General features: G+C 42.7%; 1 protein-coding gene across 1 annotated transcript; it reads right to left on the bottom strand.

Moving 5' to 3' along the window:
* Window positions 1-4,115: 4,115 nt before the first annotated feature.
* Window positions 4,116-13,645, bottom strand: LOC109990062 (microtubule cross-linking factor 3-like). The gene is made up of 10 exons (XM_020642029.3): window positions 12,878-13,645; window positions 11,908-12,132; window positions 11,470-11,628; window positions 11,218-11,286; window positions 10,291-10,560; window positions 9,822-10,199; window positions 8,339-9,001; window positions 7,861-8,187; window positions 6,613-6,649; window positions 4,116-4,227 (listed from the first exon to the last, which is right to left on the bottom strand). Exons 1-8 carry the CDS (start codon window positions 13,628-13,630, stop codon window positions 8,077-8,079), a joined length of 2,628 nt encoding a protein of 875 aa, XP_020497685.2. The 5' UTR covers window positions 13,631-13,645; the 3' UTR covers window positions 4,116-4,227; window positions 6,613-6,649; window positions 7,861-8,076.
* Between the last annotated feature and the right edge of the window lie 912 nt (window positions 13,646-14,557).

The raw sequence follows: 14,557 nt of genomic DNA, 5'->3' as shown, positions 1-14,557 counted from the left end.
ACTTTTTATGAATTAGCAATAAACAGTGTTTGAAAGACTAACATGTTATTATGCAGATCCTTCATGTATTTCTCTACCAGTGGATGTGTTGAAGTTGGTGGGCAGTTAGCTCATTTGCAACGGCAACACCACTTGAGCTGCCATGGCATTGGCATGCAGGGAACTGCTGCTATCAGATATCCATAGGCTTGACATGCAGTAAATCATCGGAAATACGAGCCATCGTTAATGGAACAATGCAATGTAATGCAGCAATTGAGAGAGACAGAGTCCTTATGTCAATCGACTGTCATATTTATTACCAAGGAAAAAAACACATTAAAGGCATATAGTCATTTGTCACAGCTGTTTTTGAACATCTTAAATATATTACTTTGACAATATCATACAGAAACACACTATTGTTGACAGATAGCGGGTTGCTCCTGGGAGCACAGTTGCCACTGAATTTTCCTCTATTAGGGGCCAGGTTGAATTTGATTCAACATGGCCACAATAGGAGTTCAATAGAGCATGCACCCTCAAACTAGGGCTGCATGCATAATCTCATTATACACAAAACACCTTGATCCAAAAAATAGGGGGGGAACTGGATAACTTCACTGAATTGTAGCAAAGTAACACTGATGTTTTGGTAAATGTTTGGCACAGAAGAAGCAAAGAAGCCACAGCAACACTGGAGAATGATTTCATGTGTATTATCTGGAAACTGGCATCTAACATGGCATCTCTTAAAACATTCAAAGGAAGTCTTTACTATTTACACAAAGAGAGGGTTTCCCAGAACTTGATGACATGGAAGGGCCTCACATAATGACTGTTTCAGTCTGACGAGAATAGGAAATAAGAGGCCGGTGCTTCAGAGCTGGACTTGCGGTTCTTGTTTTGGGGCTAGGAGGACGAGTAAGGGGATTTGGGGGACAGAACATTGGACCTGATGGGGCAGTGATCCTGGCAGTTGGGGTTCGGCTCGCCCATCTGGAAGGAGGTCGCTGGTTGGCTGGCCGAGCAGGACGCGAGAAAATGTTGTGAGTTTTGGCTGCGGACAAGTTGGTTGGGTTTACCTGAACAGAAACATAATGAGACAAATCAGCTTGTACCAAATGTGCACAAGTTTAATTGGTAGTTTTTATGGATTGAATTTTAACCCTGAACACAAGAAGCACTTATGCCTACCTGCTGTGGATCCTGTTTGTAAACCGTGTGTCCTGTTCTGGGACTGGAGCTGTACTCATGAGTGATGTCCAGCATGTCCAGCAGCTCAATAAGTCCTTCATCCCTCACTTGACCACAACCTGGCACCTCCTGTCCTGCTAACCCTCCTCTTTGGATCCTCTGAGCGCCTGAAGACGCACTTGAGACCCTGAAGTCCATTTTGAGCCCCCCATGTTGGGGCACATGCCGCCTTGATCGCTCTTCTTGAACCAGTCCTCCATCTTTTTCTGTCCCACTATTAGCCTTGGGTCGAATCTTTGGGCTTCCAGCCACCTGTGACCTCCTGTGGGACTGCTGGGGACTTGTATGGGACCCTTTCGAATCGCTGTAGCCTCCTCTGTGATCCTTGTGGTTCTGTCTACTACAGTCTGATACTGACCCCCATTCTTGGCAGGGATCTACCTCTACTGTCAGCACGTCGGAATCTGCTGTGCATTTCTGGTTAGGCACGCGCACGGGCGCCCTGCCGGCGACTGCAGTGGCTCCCACAGCTCTGCGTTGGCAGCCAGGGGTGGGGCACTTTGGCTCCAGACCCTTATGGGTCACCACCCCAGATTCGGTTAGTGTTTTGCCCTCATTTTCTTGAAGCATGGCTCCGAACTTCCTGAGAACAGAAGGGCTGCTGCACTTTCTATCTCCCAGAACACCAACAGCAAAAGACTTCCTGTCTAGAGCAGGAGCATCAGCTGCTGTGAACGGGAGCTGTGTACGTGTTTGTATAGCAGGGGCATCCCTTTGTCCAAGAGGAGGCTTGGTACCAGTGTTTTCTTTGTTGGGAGAACTCTCTCTGTGTGAAGAACCCTTCATTTTTGAAACTTGGTTCTTTCTGTTTTGAGTCTCTTCAAAAGTGCCCAAAAACTGCTCTTGACCAAACCTACAAAGACACAGAAACAAGCAAAAAGATAAACACCTGGTTCTGTCACACAAAATTATCCTAAATGAAGCCCAAGAAAAAGAACTGTACCTTTCATTTCCAGAACTTCTTCTGATCTCATCCAGGTGTGAAGGAACGTCCGGGCTCACCTTGATTGTGTCACTGAATCGCTGAGAGAGTCAAAAAACAAATTCTATATTAAACATCCATATCAGTCTCAACCCACTGAATTCAACATCTTTCAATTACTCTGCTAAATGATTCTAGTACAAGAGGATCATTGGCAAGATCCAGTCTACTGTACCTTACCTTAAATTAACCTAATCTGACCCTTGTTCATCAATTGGTATAGCACTGCTGGAACTATTCTAATCTACTGTACTGTAATGTTGGCAGCATATGTGGGTTTTAATGTGGACCAGGAAACAGTTTAATGTCTTGGTGTCAAGGCGAAAGGTCTTGACAGGTTTGTCAGGAGTTGGGACAGAGTTGGGAAGATGGCAGTAAAAATATGTGAAACTAAACTCCTATCTGATAACCTACAAGTCTAAGCAGACTGGAAGGAACCAGGGAACTGTAATCAATATGTTCCTGGCTGAACCCCTGCTTTGACTCATATCATGTCACACTATCTGGTTTCCTTGGTTGTGCAGATGCCAACATAATGAGGCATCAGAAAGGGGAATATTATCTTGATAACTTACAACATGACGAGTCCCATTGTTCTTCCGGCTCACTTGCTTCCCCTGGCCCAAATAATCCTGCAATAAATCTCCAATCTCTGAAACGCTATTGGTGTGGCAGTAACTGTGGACGTTCTGAAGACTCACAGGGTAGCTGTACCCATTGGGGCTGTAGTTACAGGCGTCACTATAGTGATGTGGTGCAGTTATATCTCCAGAGGGATTCTTGCTGTGATGGGTGGGCACAAAGAAGCTGTTGCCATGGTGCCCTAGGCCACAATCCAACTCTCCGCCATTTTTGGGGTTGTCAGTAGTGATATCGTTTGCTCCTCTGCGGGCCTGAACTTCATTGTACAACTGAAAAATGAACACAGAAGAAAATATTTACTAAGGGTAGCTTATTCTCTTAAAATAAGTATAGTAACAGGTATTAATTAGTAGTGTTTGGTTGTCAGCAGATATCTGGCAATCATGCAGAAAACATTCTTTGTTCCAAATATCTAACTTCTTTGGTAGACCAAGTGACCTATCCTAATAATGTTCCTTTCATGTTGTGAACTTGTTCATTTGAACCTAGTTACTTGTGTGTACATGCACATATTGTAGTCAAGTCTGTGCAAAACACTCAACACAGGAGCTGTGTTTACAAAACAAACTCCTTATAATTTTTGAAAAATAGCTGCAGTCTAACAAATATTTATGGTCAGCACATATTTGTCCAACAAGCATCTGTTTCCCTTTTCATCATTTTAATAGTGCCTTTAGTATCTGCTTTCAGACTGTGTGTGTGTGTGTGTGTGTGTGTGTGTGTGTGTGTTTATGCGTTCAGTGTGTCAGTCAATACCTCACGATTTAATTAGCTTGTTAACATTTGTCTGTATCATTGCTCCAACAAGACCATGAGGTTGAGTCAGTGGGTGCGCTGCCAACAGTTAAATATGGTGCATGAGCACATACACATATTACACAAATTAACACACACTCTAAAGATTAGGAAAGCACTTCATGATCTGGAAACAAAACCATTACCATGTTAATAGTGATTAATCTTGACTAGAACTATTGAAAGACTAAGCTAATGCATTTCATATTTCATCATTTAAACTCAATGTGTGTCTTCAAGGACTCAGGGGCAAAGAGCAGCTTTAGATAATATTTTTATGATTTATTCTTTGAAACCTCACCTCTTCGATTTTCCTCTGGATGTCCTGCAGCTGGTCCTCCCACTCCTCTATCTCTGAATCGAAGTTGTCCATCAGCTCCGGCCTCTCTGGCCCCCAGCCCCGGCCACCATGTTCCAGCCCACGTTCCAGATCAATGGCTGCCATGACGTGGGCAGCTCAATACCCACAGGCCTTTTTAAATGGCAATTTCCCCTTACTCCTGTTTCACTCTCTTGTCAGAGGTCACTGTCTGATTGCCACTTAGTGCAGAAGGATCGATGGCCTGGAAACGCTATAATGACAAACATGAAAAAAACAAGATTGGCATACTTTATGAATTACAAAATAAATCCTGCTTTAAAATAATATATGCTCTGTCTTTCTGTATATGTTTTATCTCTTAATCTTTTCCAGATGAACAATTTTCTACACTTTTTTACATATTCAACCTGTTTAATAATAATAATGCATACAAGAACACTGGTATAATTAAACCTAAATAACTTTATATTTCAACAAGAGATTTTTCATCAAGCCAAATATTTTTCTTGTCGGTGTTGCTTGAAGTGTCATTATGTTTGACACTTTCTTCCCCCACTGAAGTCAGATATTTATGGCCCTCTCCTTTCGCATTCTTTTCCAAAATTCACAGGCATGTAAGTCTACATATGCAGCACGTGTGGACAAGAGTGTTGCATGACAGCACTTGAAGTGTTTAGACTCTTGGTCACTTTGACCTCCATCCTCTCTGTGAACCTTGGTATTCAAGGTCTCCTTTGAAAAGTGTGCTCAATCATTGAAGACGCACCAAGGGCTGCCGAAAAATATTTATCACCAAATCCAATAAATGTGGCCCAGTCAACAATGACATGATAAAGGTGTATTCCAATGTGAGTTTCAGTTGCTTCACTGTTATTGCAGCCCTTATCAATTTAATAAAATCAACCTAGTTTGTTGTTGTTGCCCACATGGAATACAACAAGTACTAGGACGAAAGTGCCTCAATGTACCAGCGACCTCCCTCCCACCTGTGATGCAAGAGTAGAGATATTAATAATCTTGTAACTATGCATAGTAAACTGGCTGCATGGCGTGTGAGCATGGGAGTGGGACAGAGATAATGAATGTCATAAAAATATCATAAATCATAAAAATACAGTAAGAAAAAATGTAAAAAAAAAAAAAAAAAATTAATAATAATACAGTATAAACTATGCTTAATCTTCCTAAAAAGTTAAATCCATATTTTTATTTCAAATCATATAGACACAAATGGATTTAAAGAAAAATTATAGCAAACGCCTAAACATGACAGTAGGCTAACTCCAAGTTTAATCTTTTATCTTGTCTACAATTTTTTTATATTATGTCCTAGTCTATATAAGCAATGCAAAAATAATACCGTCACAAGTGCCATAACAAATGAACATGTCAGCTACCAATTACAATAATAGACAAAAAAAATAATAACCAGCTGTCCTTACCTTGCTCAAAGTAAAAATAAAAGTTATCTCTGCCGTCCTATAAAAAAATCCTCACTCTGCTCTAGTCCCTGCGCCCTGTGTGCTACAGCTTCTCCAACACATTCACTCGCCTCGTCGCCAAATTGTCAACTCCCCTCTCTCCTCAGCTTCCACCTTGTTTTTCCTCCTCTGTGTTACGTAAATCGCGGCGGACAGGATTTAAAGAGCCCCCGTCTGCTCGTCACGCCTCGGTGCCGGGGTTAAGTCCGGAGCGTTGAGTTAGGGGGTAAACAACTTCTGTGCCAGCCGGGTGTCCCCAGCCTTTATACCGCTCCACTTTGTTTACGCGGGCGCGCCATTGGTGCCGGGATCGGATATCATAATGTCAAATTTATTCCAGCATTTGAAGTCTCGATGGGACAACTGTCGTCACCACCATCCCCTTCTATAATTACTAGCGCTCGCGGAGGAGAGAGGGAAAGTGTTTACATAGCAATTTCAGCTGCCGCGAGCTCTCGGCCAATAGGCACCTCTGTTGCTACTCTGCTTTAGGGTGCTTGGGCAGATTTTGTCTTGTGACTATGCCCTACTGCAAATCATTTTTCCAAGGGGTGCCAAATGGGCGTTGGTGACATAGTGAGTAATAATGTGTCACGGTCAATAATATCTTTATTGAAGTTAGTCACGAAAAGGAAACTGCAAGGTGGATGCCTGGCATGTTGAGCAACATTTCAGCCATATTTGATTCTTCACAACCTCATCAATGACATAAAACTATACACGTTACCGTATCTTCATGTATTTAAAGTACAATGAGAACTAACAAAAAGATACCAGGCTCGATATACTGTATTTTATTTAAAGGGCAGTACAGCAAAATCCCATACTATGTCCTGAAATAACCGAAATCTTCATTTGTGTTCTTGACTCATCCTGCCGCAGTGACTTCTGAAGACAGTTTCTACCTTCATCTGCCACAACATCAATTACTAATGCATGCCTCTAATCAGAGGTCCTGTTGGGAATATTTTTGAGCGCCCTTTCCCTCCTCCTCCCCAGGCTGGATCTAACATTTGGCACTCAACTTAATCACCAAAATTCCTTCCAGTTTGAATCCCTGGATCATCCCCAGTATTCCTCCACCTGTTGTGTTCCCTGTCAAAAGCTTCAGGAGCTAAGGAGAAGATTAAGAACAAACTCTATCCTTACTTTACCTTGAGTTAACAACAGCAGGATGGTACAGCAAGTGTTCTGAAAAACAAAGAGGAGGTGACCGCTGTCATCATATGTTACACCAGAAAATAAATATAGCAACAGGGTTACACCAGGGCATACAGCAACATGGAAAGGTGATCAAGATTCATCTTGTGACCTTAACACTCAATGAAGGCAACGCTATACTTACATGACTCCCATTTCTGAAACATATTACAGTATTTGAAACCATAATCTCAACAAGCTTTACAGGCATTTAAGATAGATCTTATGGTCAATAGAAGCTGTTTTTTTCTGTTCCTGTTAGAATAATGAAATAGTTTGACATTGTTGTTTATGTCTCTTTTCCAAAATAGACAATAGGTCATGTATGCTGAACATAAAGCTAGAGCCATCATTGGTTAGCTGAAAACTCACTATTAACTGAGTTTTGTCTCTGTCTTTAGTCCTTGGATAAATGGAAACACAAAAACCAAAGCAGGACTAGCTTTTATCCCCACCATTTATTCATGTATACTAACTAACCTAGGCTCATCAGATGCTTACTCTAGCTCAATGTCTTTCATAGGCCACAGACATCAGAGTAGTGGCAATGTTGTCATATAACTTTTTATTATTATTATCATTTTTTTAACAAATGTCTTAACTCATTCACCACAGGTAGTAAACAGCTGCAGTAGCATTCAACTACCGGTACTTCCTTGTATTATTCAACAATGTTAAGTAATATTATAGGTAAGGGGCAAATTCCTAACTTAGATTCCTAGCCTAGGTAACTTTGGCTAACTAAAGGTAATGTTGGCTAAGAATTGGTGGGATGCCAACGTTGTTCTCTTTTGAGTTTTTAGATATTTTGTTTCAGCTTGAAATGTGGCCCGAAGTCTCATCATTTCAGTAACTGAACAATCAAGAAGGGGGCATGATAAGCATTCTATAGATTCCTAACATTTATAAGAAGGCCTTTTTGCCTTTATTAGATAGTACAGCTGAAGAAAGACAAACCCTAACCCGAATGCCGGGAGGGGAGCCTCTTTACAAGGGGTGCCCCGCATAACCGCTAGTCCATCGGCACCCCAGAGAACCCATTCTTATTCGTTAATCGCTGCCATGCAACAAACCAGTCCCTTCTGGAATTGTAGATCTTTATTTGTGGTTTTAAACACTGCTGCTGAATAAGGATCAGCGGAATTAGTTCTCATAACAGGTTCAGACTGTTATGAGAAGTACAATTATAGATGTTAACTCACCTTCTGTAAGTACAGTGGTGATGTCAGTGGTGTGTTGTGGATAATGTAGACTCCAGTGTTGGATCAAGCTCTCCATCTTGAATGTGACTGTAGTCTTGGCAAGTGCTGAGCTTTTCCTGTGCTTTTGGTTACCTTGGCAACAAATGACGCGGGGAGGACAAAAAATAAAAAGTGCAAAAACAAACAGGGTATGATATGAATTAAGGGTGGCGTACATCACAGTACAAAGAAAAGAGTAAAAAGAAAGACTAGTTTAAAGATGGTGGCATAAGAGAGGGATGAGAACAACACAAGTATAAGGATGAGCAAAATGATCGGCTGGAACATCTGGGGGAAAAGTGACGAACCATAACAGATGAAAAACAAGAGGTTGGGTTATGTGGGGGAAAAAAAAGGAAGAAACAGAATCAGTGTTATACTTTTCAGACATTTCACATGCCACAAGGAACTGAAAAAAATGGTAATCCTTAAAACTCACAGACAGCGGCTCATCTGTCTCCCTGTCCTCAAGCCTCGGCACTTCCAGTCTGTCGATGAAGCCTTGCAGTTCTTTTCGAAATGCCTTCATCTGAGCATTAATGCGATAAAGCAGCTCATGTTCCCTGATCCTACTCCCATCATCCTCTGCGCCCTCCTCCCCTCCTCTCCCAAACATCAGGTCACCATTTGAAACATAGACCCTCGCCTCTGAGATGACTGTGGCTGTATCAGCAATGAGCCGGTCGATGGTCCGAACCAGCCTCTCTGCTTCCACACGTATGTCGATCATTTGCTGTCTGTCTCGCAAGCTGCATCGGGCACCAGGCAGGAAGCGCGCCAAGGCGGATGAAGCGGCGCCCTCAGACCCAGGAGGTGTGTAGAGTCCCCTCGTTGGGGTCATGCATCGACTGCTGCCGTTATTATTTCTGACTTCATCGGAGTCACTTTCCCCCCCTACAGGACCCTCACGCTTGCGGTGTGGTGGGAGGAGGCGGGAGGAGGTAGAGTCCTCATCGCTCTCTCTGCGACCACTAGTGGTACCGCCGGCGTCGCTCTCTGCGTCGCTGTCCCGAGGGCTGGGCCGCAGGGACAGATGGGATGCCAGGTCATAACGCTGCATGTTGGAGAGGAGCACTCGGTTCTCGTATTGCAGTTGCATCACCTGAATAACGACAAATAGATGTACAATATTAACATTGTTTGATCATACCTTTACTAAAAACTACATTAACTGGTGATATTTAAGCTCCTCCAGTGAGACGGCACTTTACTTTGCTGCTGGTCCACCACTCTTCTAAGATTTGACAGACTGCCTTTAAAATGTTGCATGTATTCAAGTTCCTCAGCTATGCCTGCTGACTTCTGCCATGCCCTGATTTTTCCTTTAAGCACCTTGAATGTTGGTATTTTTAGTGAAATAAGTCTACAGTGGTTGGATACAATGCTGTAATTGGTACAGATATTAATTTTCTGACTGGGATGAACTGCAGTCACTTTGGTGATTCATTAAGTCTTTTTTGTTAAGGTCATCATTTGTCTTTTTGCTAAGTATTGCAAATTCATTGACAGTCCCATCACCCTCTGCTGTACTTTCGTGTGTAAGTGTTTATTAGCTAACGATGGAACACTAACACGCTCAACAAAGATAGCATTTCTGTTGAAGGTATACCTGCTTCGCTTGTTTGCCAGTCATGTTAACATAGCATCTAGCTAAAAGTACTGTTATGCCTGCAGTAAGTAAAACCTTACATATCTGCTGGCACAACAATAGACTCAATTGTCATAGTTTCCTATCCTTCATATCATTCCAACAGAATGTAGACAGTATTATTAAAAGAAAATAAATGAGGAGTATTAATACATGTTTAGTTGATGACTATAGTAAAGACCTTCAGGTATTTCTTTTATACTATGTAAGTTTGTGAAATTAACCAAAGGAAACAATCAAACTCATGTTAATACTATCAATGACTTTTCAATACCTTGCCACTTAGATCATTAATCTGTAGCCTTGCTGCCTTTAACTCCTCCTGCAAGGCCTCTGCCTTTGCTGCATCCATCCCTGCAGCTCCTGCTCCTCCCCCGTGCCTGCCGCCTCCTTCATGTGTGCCCGCTTTAAATCGTAGCTTGTTCAGCTCAGCAGTCACTCTCTTGTTTTGATCTTCAGAATCAGCTAGGTTCCTCCTCAGCAGCTCTGCTTCATCCTCCACCAACTGCAGCTGCTGTCTGAGCTCTGTCAGGTCATCGCCAAGGCCTCGACCTCCACCTGACCCACCCGTCGCTCCACACCCAGAGCCTCCAGCACCCTCTCCTTCACCACGAATATCGTCAAGCTCAGCCCTCAGGCCACGGTTCTCAACCTGAGGGATAGAGGGAGGAAAAGCTCAATACTTAAATGACTCAAATTCAATATTATTCCCTGAAAACAAAAACATATAACCCACGCTTTACCTCCAATTCAACAATTTTCCTGCCCAAGATGTTGGCCTCCTCCTCCACTAGTCGTAGCCGCAGCTTGAGCTCTGACTCGCGGGTTGTGGGCGGACCGCCAGCCTCTCCTTTAGGATGGGTGCTGTCCAGTTCTCCATAGAAGGAGCGGTACTTCTGCAGCTCTTGCTCCAGACGGTCCTTCTCTTTGTCAATCTTGGCTGTCTTCTTCCTCATGAGCACTGCTTCCTCTTTGATGAAAGCTAGCTGGCACTTTAGGTCCTCGTTGTCCTCCTGAGGCAGAGATACATTGCATAAGGAGTAGAGTGCATTTAAGAAGAAATAGTTAGAACTTAATCCTGAAGGTCCTAAGGTTGGTCTCTGCATACGACTTACTGTAAAGACGGAAGGATTTAGGATTAAATCGACGATTTTGTCCAAGTTTTTTTTTTTTTTTGCCAAAACGTTATCTTTCATTAGATGTTTGACTTATGCTAAGTCTAAAGCTTTTCAAACTCCTAACTTTAAAAAAAGACTTCTTTCAAATGACTAGAGCTATGTCTTCACCCATAGTAGCCTGAGTTGTAAATCACGATGAGTTGAGAACGGCCTGCTGCCTGAACAACCCCAGGCCCCCCCTGTTTGCCCCTATCCTTCTTCCTGCATCTTATCCCATCTCCACCTATCCCATTTTTCAAGCCAGGCGCAGTTTTGGTAGATGGCTGAAACTGGTTTTGCTCAAGATTTCTGCCTCTTTAAAAATACGTTTTTTTCTTGCCACTGTAACTTTGCTAAATGTTGCTAAGTGCTGTGCTCATGATGGAGAAATATGGACCAAAGTCGCCAAGAGAAAAGATCTCAAAGATGATATGATCCATTATTGAAGGTGATACAGGGCAATAGATGTTCTTAGAAAGAAATGTCCTGGTATATATTTTTGAAACATCTCACCTCTGTAGGAGTCTGTGCAGGTTTTCTGTCTGTCTTCTGGACATCTTTGCTTCCTCTTCTCTTTTGAGACTGTTTAAGGACAGTAAAAAAAGGGGGTTTAGATATATACGAGTAAGTGTACACATGTATTAGTAGCATTTCCATTCTGATATTTGATTTATTAGGGCTTTTCTGTGGCTCAAATGAGCCTACAGGTTCATATAACTAAGAAAAAACTGATTGATGTGTTGTATAAAGATGTCAGTAACTTACCTCTTTGGTTTTATCTAGTTCATTCTGCAAGGCTTGTTTGGTAACCTCCACCTCTATGAGTTTCTGTCTCAGTTTTTCATTTTCCTCCTCTGTCTTCGTGCGTTTCTCCTCCACCTTTTCAAGCTCATGGTGCAGTCTCACAGACACGTCCTTCGCTACCTGTAGTTATTTAGTGTGATTTATGAACAAAAAACTTTTTTACTTTATAAATGTTATCCCTCCAACTTGAGGGTTTTTATTGTTTTATATGAACTTGTAATATTATGATAGTTTTGTTTTTTTATCATTGTTGCGCATTTGAAACCAAACTACTCCTTATAAAATGCAAAGGACCTAAAACCAAGGCAAACACTATATTCTTTAAGAGAAAATACAATGACCAAAAATCGGGGGAATACACATCCAGGCAGTCAAGTTGTTCCCTTTCCCCCCCTGTACCTTCAGGTCCTGTTCTAGGCTCCTGAGCAGCTCTTCATCGATCTCTCCTGTCTGGGCATAGCGGAGCCTTTTTCTCTCTGCCTTTCTCAGTCGGTACTGCAGGATCCGGCAGTTCTTATTAGCCCTCTCCAGCTCACGCCTCATCTCTTGCAGCTGACAAGTGTCTTCCTCGTAGAACGTGTCTCGCATCTCGTCCATCTCAGTTCTCATTTCCTCTATTTCACACTATAGATGCACAGTGAATATTGTATGTCACCATTATGAATTGGTTAAGACCCCTGGGGGACATCTTCAGTTTTTAATGGTTTACAGAAGATGCTTTTGATTCCTCAGATGGAGTAATAGATGTATGGACATGAACCAAGCTTCCCACCAATACACGCATTCATAGGCTGTAAAACATATTGCATAGCTGTGACTGAATGCAAACTTAACTCGATCAGTGGATCATTTTTGTTGGAGACATTTCCTGCAACTGCTTACATGTCACAAACAATCCCTGCTCTCTTAGTTGTCCCTCATTATACAACAATATCATTGATCCGAGCAGATCAATACCAATGTTATCAATAAAGAGTTAGTCATATGTGGCCAGTATGTGCATAGTAAGTCCTATAGCTTTATATATATATATATATATATATATATATATATATATATATTTTGTTTTTTTTATGGGGGGGGGTTAATATTTATTATCAGCTAATCAATTAATATTTGAATATCCTCTGATCAGTAAGAAGACCGAAAACTCTACATTTATTCCTACTAATTCTGGCACCTGGCTTTAAATGGCCCACAAACATTTTCTGCAATCCTCATTAACAAATGTTGGCTATTTTGCAGGAGGCCTTTAATCCTGAAGTGGCAGCATTGTGTGTTGTTGTTTTTTTTATTATAATCTACTATATTCAAACCAACTAATGACATAGCACCATCTTAAATAAAAAACACAAAGACGTATCAAAACCTTAAGATCTTCATTTTCATCGAGCAGTCTCTCCATCTCGTCTTCGAAGGCCTGGTCCTGGTCCTGCTGTGTCACGGACCCCGCCTCTGCAGCCGGCTCCGGCGCTCCCACAGCCATCTCCTCGGCCCCTATGTTTTCCGTCTTGGTTTGCATCTTCGGACCACGTCTTCTCAGTCTCCTTTGCAGATGAAACTGGATCAGTTCAGCCTGCAAGCATCCTCCTCTCCATAAACCCAAACCGAGGCCCGGGCCACAGCCCACCGATACGCCGCCTCTCTTGTTCTCCTCTCCGGCTCTTCTACGGCTCTCCTCCGCTGGGGGGGGAGAAGAGGAGGATCTGTCCGATACAAAACGCAGGGAGGAGTCGGCTTTAAAGCAGGGTAGGTGAAGAGTGGAGCGACGGGCCGGTACGGATGAATTTATCGGATCCCCCTCGACAGCATCCGCCCTGTTTGCTCCTACTACACCAGCTTCAGCACCATCCGGATGAACAGCTGCCCCGCCGTAGCTCTCGGGCTCCCTCTCCCTTCCGTCAGCGGACCTCAGAGTCTCCTTCACACCGGTGTTACTGCTCCGTCCCGCGGAAAGAGGAGACGCAGACCGGCCCGAGAGTCTCTGAGCTCGCTTCGTAGCCTGTTCCTGGGCTGTAGCTGGTGAGGGAGCCCGCTGGTGTCTCCTCTTCCTCCTCGCTGCGCTATTGAATGAGGCGGAAGATGATGGAGGATCTGCAGCGACGCTAGTGGCAGGCTTCATTGTTTGCTCCACCAAAATAAACTTCAAACACAGGCTATTATTTGTACTTTTTATGATGCGTTAAAGCGAATTATGGTTTTAGGGAGTCAATAATATAATTAAATATGTCCTACCTCGGTGTTAACTGGATATATTCTAACATTCAAAAAACTAAAAGTGATGCCTTCCGTTTAAAAGCCACTAGATGCCGCTTTCGTCCAGCTGCCACATCCTCCTCCTCCTCCTCCTCCTGACCCTCAGTCAAACTTTACTAAAGAGTCCAAGGCCGACTTTCATGTGTCCACGACTTTTTTTAAAAAATGGGCCACAGCTTTCTATGGGACCGAGAAAAAAATATTTTAAAAGCCAGACGAAGTGCACTGTCACTTAATGGTTGAATTCTTACCGCAGAGCAGCGTGAAGACTCGCTGACACAGGGCACCACCAGGCACTGCAGGGGCACTGACCATATGACGTATGAATTGTACGTCAAACCAGGAAGTGGACGTCCAACTACCACAATAATCTTCTTTCACTCCAAAAATGTTAAATTAGCACAAACGCCGGTGTTGTCAGCGGAGGTTGTAAGGCTCACAGTGAATACACAGGTAGGCCTATACGAATAAGCAGTCTAGCCTATATTTTAATAATTTAGTAGGATTTACATTTAAATAGGCTATTATTTATTTAAAAAAATAGCATAAAAATATCAAATTGTTTACTCAGAGTTGAAGGCATGACTGGAATAAGCACCTAGAAAGCCCCTACGGCGAAATTGCAGCCGGCACTTTATTTTTTAAACAAACATATACAAAATAAACACAAGCTGGGGGGGTAAGGTTATAAGAGATGTGTCAGCTGTCAGAGGACAGTTTGATAAGAAACACAATGGTGTTGCATGAGAATTGTATGGCACAGTGTTTGCAAATGTTTCATTTCTACACCAAG

The sequence above is a fragment of the Labrus bergylta genome, chromosome 15 (assembly GCF_963930695.1).
Source record: "Labrus bergylta chromosome 15, fLabBer1.1, whole genome shotgun sequence".
In the NCBI taxonomy this organism is placed as follows: Eukaryota; Metazoa; Chordata; class Actinopteri; order Labriformes; family Labridae; genus Labrus; species Labrus bergylta.
Note: the sequence above shows the minus strand (reverse complement) of the source record. Positions and strands in the feature narration are given on the sequence as shown.